General features: G+C 33.9%; 1 protein-coding gene across 1 annotated transcript; it reads right to left on the bottom strand.

Moving 5' to 3' along the window:
• Nucleotides 1–3,260: 3,260 nt before the first annotated feature.
• Nucleotides 3,261–8,175, bottom strand: LOC110938483 (indole-3-pyruvate monooxygenase YUCCA6). Its single transcript, XM_022180789.2, has 4 exons — nucleotides 7,037–8,175; nucleotides 4,798–5,046; nucleotides 3,812–3,934; nucleotides 3,261–3,684 (listed from the first exon to the last, which is right to left on the bottom strand). Exons 1-4 carry the CDS (start codon nucleotides 7,724–7,726, stop codon nucleotides 3,484–3,486), a joined length of 1,263 nt encoding a protein of 420 aa, XP_022036481.1. The 5' UTR covers nucleotides 7,727–8,175; the 3' UTR covers nucleotides 3,261–3,483.
• Between the last annotated feature and the right edge of the window lie 663 nt (nucleotides 8,176–8,838).

Genomic DNA, 8,838 nt, shown 5'->3' with positions numbered 1-8,838 from the left:
ATATTTTTACTCTTAAATTAGAAAAAAAAAAATCAAATGATGAAAACGTGAACCAATCCATCTTCGTTGCCAATGATAAGTAATTACATTTTCAATCTTCTAAGTCCGTTTGTTATGGGCATCACTGGAACCATGCCTTTCCCCCACATCGGATCCACGTTGGAACCGTTGCCATGTCACCAACACTTCGCCCTTTCACTTGTGATTGGAACCATGCCTTTCCCCACGCCCCGCCACCACAATATTCCCAACGAAATAGTGAAATACGTTTTACCCTTATCCATGGATGGGGTCACAACGTCTATTATTAGTGCATTTTAGGTACACTCTATTTTGTATTAATTATGTAATAAATACATTAATAATAATATGATTATGGTTTTATTATAATGTAGGTTAAGATTACAACACGCTAAGACAATTGTGTCAACCTAAACATGAGATAAAAAGTCTAACTTATACCAGATCGTAATTAATTACTAGATGTAATAATATTATCGTACATTTTTTTGAATGACAAATTTTACATACTCCTAAAGTACACTAAATAAATTCTAATATACTTCTTGCTTAAGACTTCCCACTAAGAGACAAGAGACGCTACCAACTACCAAGTGAGCTAGCCCCACATTAACAATAATATTATCGTATATAGAGAAAGGTTAACGTACAAAACTACTTAACGTACATTACGTACGCGACGAAATTACAACATGCGTGATTAAGTTTACAACGTGCGTGATTATATTTTGAACAATTTTGCCATGCGTGATTATGCACACTCATGCGTGATTATGTACAAAGCGTGATTAGGGTTTTAACTTCATCACTTGCGTGATTTTCAAATGAACTAGCATAATTTCGTCGCGTACGTTATGTACGTTAAGCCGTTTTGTACATTATACTTTCTCATCGTATATATATATTACTTGATCAAGTTTTGGTATTTTTGTTGGCTCAAACAAAGGATTTTTATACTTGATCATGTTTTTGTATTTTTTGTAGGCTCAAGTATTAATGTGGTTAAACAAAGGATTTTTATTAATGCAGTTTGAGCCGAAAGAAATGGAAAACAAATGAAACTTGATGTCATGATATTAATTCAAGTTGAATTAATTAGTGAATGAGATGAAAAACGGTGCTTGTGATGGAATTGAAGGGAACGATAAATGAAGAACAAAAGACTGCAAATACAATTAAAAAAAGAATTGTAACGGGCCACATGCATAATGGAAGTATGAAAGTTGGAACTGATTAATTATCTTGGGCGTCAAATGGGCTTTTTTTGAACGGCAAGGAACGACGTGTCAATTACCGTCACACCAAGCACTGTGGTCAAGGTCGATTACTCGACTGCCGCTAACTTCTTGGCTCTCCCAGTCACAATCTTCGTTTTCATTATTATTATAATGGGCTAAACTTTTTGTGATCTTCTTTGGGTGTAAGGTTTAACTAAACGAGTAACTTTTGATTTTGGTTTTTTACCTTGGTGATAGGGATTTAATTCATTAACGTTTTAAGTTAAGTCTGAATTCAATTGTGGTTTTAAATATATAAACAATTCGATTATATGTTGAAAACATTGGTTTAATATCACTCGATTTTGGTTTCTTTACATCATTAGCAGTTTGATATTGGGTCGTGTTTTGCGCGCATAGTTAAATTGGTGGTTATGCGAATAGAATTCTTTAGAATCCGTTCTGTAACCATCACTTGATTAAATTACGCATAGAATCACCTTTAATGACTTCCCACTAGCCTGAACTAGGTTAATTAGCCAAATCTGAAACCCAGAGTTGATCATTTTTCTCATAACCATTTGCAACCAATTGAAGTCCATCTGTTTTTAGAAAAATTTTCATAATTAATCTAAAAGCTCAATTCAAGTTTAAAATAAGTTTTAGAATAAATAATAAGACAAAACAACATGTAATGTTGACCACATGCTCATTATAGATACGATACGTGACTTACAGTAGCCACCTAGGTTAGCTAGCTTTTTACATGACCTAAATGACGGTGATCAGCCCATCTACGCCGAAAATCTACAAAAGTGAGCCCACATTAGAGCCACCTCGGATCCCCTCCACACCCTGGGTAGAACAAAACGGAGCCCTAAGGGCGAATCATATCTACCAAAGAGTGGGTATACGGAACTAATAGGGGGTTCCATGGGTTGACGACAACCTTCTTGGCTTTGTGACTTTCGACAACAAAAAATGAAGTTCTATGGCAATTCGCAAAGGGGTGCGGCATACGGAACAAGAGCAGCTTTTGTTGTTTTGCACACAAATCAAGAAGGATCAAAATATTATAGAGTTGCAGACGTTGAACCCGATGAATACACACGACTAATTTTGATGAACGACTCGTTTAAGTTAAACATTAAAACTTGTTTTCATTATGATCTTGGATTTGTTCTTTATTAAATATTGTAGAACAACTTGATGTGGATTTAAACGAATTATCTATGTTGCAACTATCTATCTTTTATCATTCGCATTCGGTTTCTTTACATCGTGAGCAGTTTAGTAACTAAGGGATAGAATTGGGTAATTTGATTGTACGAGTTATCATTAAAAACATGTCTTCAATTATCACTTCAACTGATTAATACTAAGACCATGTCTACGTAGTGTCCAATTAACTAAACAAGTTTTGTGTGAAACTTAGAACCTGAATCCAAGAGGGGGTTGCTTTTCTCAAATCTGATAGCTTTTTTAAGCACAATCTTTGCCTTGCAGTTAAAACTTAAAATTCTCATTTTAAGTTTTACAATAATTATTCAAATGGAATGTGTAATACTAATCACTTGTTCCTTGTGGATTCGATACCCTACTTACCCTAGCTATCTAAGTTATTTAGGATTTTGCATGAACGACAGATCATCAAGTACGTACTATCTATGCTGCCTAGCATCCTTGAAATAGCATATCTTTGTTCATGTCCGCATATAAAAGTTGTACATTGGGTTGCGAAGGAATCCTTTTCCATGTAAATGAATGATGCAATCACAAAAGTCTTGCAGTGTCTCGCGTGAATTTCTCTTGCGCATATTCAGGTACTCATCAAATACATCAGGTGCTAGTTGTCGTATAGCGGATGTGCAATTTATTAACACTGTGAGAGTATTCTTCATCCATCTTGCTTCATACGTATGAAGTGCAGGTATAGTGATTTTAGAAGTAAAGTAGTTATAGAATAAATAATGTGTTCACCGGTAAAATAAGATACACATGCACAAATATAATTATCACACTTGAAATTATCAAGATCATTGCGGTCTCATTTACATGGACATGTGCTAAAGCAATTGCTTTATATGCAAAAAATGTGTCATTTACTTTGGTTCAGTGGAACATGTGTTACCATGAATCAACAAAATGGTAAACAATTATATAAAATCTAAATATACCACCTATTTTTTTAGAATAATATCTCCTAATTAAAAAAAAAAAAAAACTAGCATTGCAACAAGATTAATCATCTCTTTTTCATTGTGATCTGGTTAGCTTTCGCTTTCCAACATTTGCCAATGTCTTCTGCTATTCTTTTCGCATCTGCTGATGCACCAAGCAAGCCGCGTTTAGTAAACCCTACGACGTAGAGCCCGTTTGCACCTTTCCAACCGTTAGGAAATGGTCTTCGAGGATACCCGTCTTTCTCTGAGAACAAGTCTTTCTCCTACACATAATAACATGTATGCTTACACATTTTAGTTTAACTCTTTGGATGATCTTAATTTACTTTGTAACTAAATAGAAAAAAATCATTTTATATAATTTTTAACTTTCTATAAAAGGAAAAGTACCTTTAGCCAAGAGGGTACATTGCTTTTGTATCCTGTTGCAAAAATTATTGCATCAAAATTTATTATGTCCCCATTCACAAATTCTACACTGTGATGCCCTATTCGTCGGATGCTTGGATGTATCTGCGGCCATTAAAACACGTAATAAGAACAATATGAAGACAAAAAAATATATATTTATATAATTGAAAAAAAAATATCATAATTAAACATATTGATATCAAACAATCTACAGTTTATTAAATTACGCAGGAAATTAGTTATTACACCGGACGAAAATAAAAGTTAATCTATCACTTATTTGGTAAAGATGCTTATAATTAAAAAACAAGTGAGCCTTTTTAAATTTTAGTAGTGAATTTGGTATGCACAAAATGGTTTACTACCGGTAGTGCAAAATTAATGGAAAATACAGAGATATAGGATGCAGGGGCAGGGTTGTCCATTTTTATCCGAAACCTGAAATCCGATCCGAATTCAAAGTCACTTGAACCTGAATTAGAGAATACCTGAAAACCCGAACAAGCCAAACCTACTATGGTTTGATAATCGGGTCACTTTTTCCTAGCCAAAGACCCTAACAACCTCAAACCCGAACATTTATTGTCTTTTTCTATAGATATGTTTTGGTTCGTAGTCTTTAGTATTTGAAACATTAAGTTTGAAGACTTTGGAATATTATAATATCATATTCAATGATGTTTGAAATTTTTATGATATTTTTTAGTAGCAACATGATTTAATTTCGACGATATTTTGTAAAAAAAATTATCTTCATTTTACATCTAAACCTGAACCTGATCAACCCGTACTTTAAATGGGTCGGGTATATGGTCACTTTTCCCAGGCCAATTACCCGAAAAACCCAACTTGGAAAACCCTGAAGAACACCCCTATGTAGGGGATCTTTAAAAATTGAGAACAAATTTAGGAAAATGTGATTTTTAGTTAAAGTATAGTATTCTGCAAATAGTAACTATGTTTACCTCAATTTCGCCATTTTTAATCTTGTCTAGGGCCCCAACATCCAACACGGGAGTCTTTCCCGACATGTCCTTGAGCTCGAGTGGTCCCACCGTCGGCCGGACAAGTCCAAACCTAGCTGTGTTTCCGAGTATTAGCCATGATACGAACAATAGAAACCGGTCAACTAATCTCATCGGTAGCCACTTTAGCAACCACATGCACAACTCAAAAGTCGATTTTCCCAACAAATCTCTTGGTAGGACATGCACCTGATTAGTTTTCGATTTAACCATCCACCATTTAGTACATTGACTTTTTATATATATGAAAAAAATGATAAGCAAAAGACGGATAAAATATCTATAAGACCATCTCTAATGCTATAAGTAAGAAGAAATCTATAGTTAACGTTGAAGAAAGAGGGGGTGGGTTTGACGTTGCGAGGAGAGAATAAAATTCATCTGGAAAGGCAACCTCGAGCAGAATTGTAAGAGGGAGAAGAGAGAGGGGCTATCAGTGGGAGGAAGTTGGCCACGCCGACGCGAAAGCGGATAAACCACATGTAAAGATAGTAGCAATAATGGTCTAAGAAGTTATATGAGAAATGATGTCCGATTTAACCATCCCCATTAATTGTTGTTATGGCTAGTTTTTTTTTGCCTTTCATGGAGGGGTACTTCACTTTCATCTAGGGCTATGCACATCATGTATTAAAGAAATATGTTGTATTTAAGAATAGAATTTATCAACTTTCTTTCACATTGCTTTTGATGAATAAGTTTCATAATTTAACTACCCAACCAAAAAATTTCTATTAATAAAGGTACACCCTCTATTTTTCTTTTGTAACAACAATTTTTTTTCCAAACCTAATACCATCCAATGTTTCATCACTTTTGTAAAAAAAAAAAAACAAAAAAAAATAATAAACAAACACTATTACACTACATCAAATATATACACTCCTAATCTTAATTTCTTTTAATTCTTGTAATATGAACCCTTAAAATATTTTAAAAAGTAAACCTTTTGTGAGTACCAAGAAAGTGACTGTTTTGCATATTTTTCTAGTAGTTACAAGATTGTTTCTCTACAGTCAACAATATTAGAGCAGTAGATTGCATGCAAAAATGATCTATACGTTGTTGAGGCAAATCACTGGGTTTAAAAGATTATAGAATTAAAAACGTTGGATTTGATTCCAAAACCTAGAAAATGATTTGTTTATTTATAGTTGTCAAATGTGAACCGAAACCTAGAGATTAAAACTGTTGGATAGTTGACAACAACTTCATAGCATCTACATGAATGTTCTGGGATGTGAAGATCAGCTGTTTTTCAGGCCTAGAAGTCAGGATTTCGTGGGCTGATCAATACTAGCAGTTTTGCTGCATGATTTTTTTTTTTTTTTAGTTTTCTAATGCAATCTGAATGTTAACAATCCAGACTATAATCATATATACCGGAAATATGCGAATGACACTTCTAACTTTCACTTTGTTTACCAAAACCATCCAAGTCTGATAGAAAAGCAATCAGAATGTGGTAGATTGTTTTGAAACGTAATAAATGAAAGTCATGGACAAACGAATTTACTTCTACGTTAGAGTGAGTTTACCCTCGACAATGAAAGTGAAAGTTATGATCGTCATTGATTACATTGCATGTAGAACTTATTATCTGTCAAGAAATTATAGTTTGGATTAAAGAGTTAACTTTATATAATAGTAAACAATTTATGTTTTTCTTGTCACTCAACTTTCATTAGGTGTTTCAGATTTATGTAATTTTTTCATATACGTTAGAAAATTTTATAATTAAATGAGTATATAAAAAATATATGAATCTTGAGTACTTTCTAATGATTTTATCTTTCTATATTGACTTAAAATTTACCAGTTATGAAACTTGGTTTATATTTTGCAAATTTATTCACTATTATCTCATACTTTAAGTTAATCGGAAAAAATATCACTTATTAATAACCAAGAATTATATATGTTTTAATTTACTCATCTAATTTTAAATTAGTGAAACAGTCACAAAGAAAATTACCTAGCTAGGAATCAAACACTTAATGAAAGTTAAGGGAAGTAGGGAACACAAAAAGACTTAAATAACTTGTTTATTATTGCATTATACATATGAATACATTGTTTTTAGATAAAGTTTTAATTTATAATATTTTTAAAGACAACTATTTGACACAAGTTAGAAAAGAAATTTATGAATAGTTGAAGAGGGAAACAAAATACTCACAGCATCCCTAACAACAAGTGAAGGCTTAGCATTGTGATTGCAAAGATCCAAACACACTTCCATTCCTGAGTTCCCACAACCCACCACCAACACTTTCTTCCCTTTATACACACTTCCATTTTTATACTCAGATGTATGCTTCATCTCACCACCAAACTCAACCATCCCTTCAATCTCCGGCACCACCTCCTCCGCATTCTCTCCGGTCGCCACCACTAACCACCTACAAACATACTCCACCACCTCCCCTTTCATCCCTACACTCCACACTCTCCACATCCCTACACTCTCATCATACTCAGCCCTCTCCACCCTCGAATTCAAAACCGGATTGATCCCAAACCGCTTTGCATACGCCTCCAAATACTCCACAAACTGTTGTTTATTCGGGTACGTCGGATAATCCTCTGGGAAGGGCATAAGTGGCAATTCACAAAACTTTTTGGGAAGGTGTAGCCGGAGGCGGTCATAGGTTTTGAGCTGCCAAAGCGACGCTATACAGTTTGATCGTTCGATAACCACACTAGGGACGCCTTGGTCTTTTAGACAGGCGGCTACTGCCAGCCCGGATGGTCCTGCGCCAACTATGATTGGCCCGGGAACCCATACCGGGCTTCTTTGTTGTTTACATGTAAACATGTAATGAGAGTCATGAGACATTTTACCTTGTGTTTCTTTTAAAGTATTCATCTTTGTTTTTTTTGTTGTTTTTGAAGTATTCAATAAAATAGATTTGTGGTTGGGATTAAATGAAATTAATGAGAGAGAGATGGAGATTGTGATATATGAATACACACATTCCTGTTGTTCATAGGAGAGATTGTGATGAATTAATTTGGGTGAGTGTAGATATGAGAGTCAAGTGGCATGGAAGAACTAATTGTAGTGGGGACATATATATAGTTTATTTTATATCATAAATTATTTGGGTGTTATATAGTATGTGGACCAACTGACCTAACTATATAAAATATTGATCATTTAAATATTTATAATTAATGAATTGTAACATATTTACACGTTTGTGTGTTTGTGTTGTACCTGATTTGTACTACTTATATAAATCATGTATCTTAATATGTATGACTTAGAATGGGTGATATGCATGTTATGGGATTGGTTCCAAGTAGGGGATGGCAAAAATATTAGAAGCATTTGGGACGGGTATACCCAATACCCGACCAGCTATAGGTATGAAAAAAATATATTCCGCAGGAATGGGACGGATATGATATTAGATGATATCCGACCCGAATATCTGAAACTATATACCCGTTTACCCGAAAACTTTTAAGTTTTATATTTATTTACCTTTAACTATAGTTTAGTAATGTTCCATTCTTGTAGCTTTATAAACTTTTCAATTTAAATATATATTTTGATGGCATTATTTGTATCCAATGAAACACAAGGAAAATTATTTTTTGAGATTTATAATATAAGATACTTACATTTTTATATATATCCAATACTATTATGGTGATGATGATATGTATGTTAGAAACATAATATATATATATATATATATACATATATATATATATATATCCACACACACATACATGAAAATCGCAACGGATTACCCGATACCCGACGGGTAAATACCCGCCAAATACCCAACAGATAATGGGTCGAGTATGGAACAAGATTTTACAACCGGGTATGGGTGTGGGATTAGACAAACCCGGCTCATATACCGGGCCCATTGCCATCCCTAGTTCCAACTTCCAACACATTTACGCCATCCTCATAAATAGAAAGACTCATTGTTTCTTAAATGATATAACATGTTAACATACTTA

This window comes from Helianthus annuus, chromosome 11 (genome assembly GCF_002127325.2).
Source record: "Helianthus annuus cultivar XRQ/B chromosome 11, HanXRQr2.0-SUNRISE, whole genome shotgun sequence".
Classification (NCBI taxonomy): domain Eukaryota; kingdom Viridiplantae; phylum Streptophyta; class Magnoliopsida; order Asterales; family Asteraceae; genus Helianthus; species Helianthus annuus.
Note: the sequence above shows the minus strand (reverse complement) of the source record. Positions and strands in the feature narration are given on the sequence as shown.

Coding starts and splice junctions, on each gene's coding strand:
- LOC110938483 (XM_022180789.2), bottom strand. CDS start 7,726: ATGAATACTTTAAAAGAAACACAAGGTAAAATGTCTCATGACTCTCAT. Junction 5,047..7,036: donor CACTTGTTGTTAGGGATGCT/GTGAGTATTTTG, acceptor AAAACTAATCAG/GTGCATGTCCTACCAAGAGA. Junction 3,935..4,797: donor TTAAAAATGGCGAAATTGAG/GTAAACATAGTT, acceptor TAATGGCCGCAG/ATACATCCAAGCATCCGACG.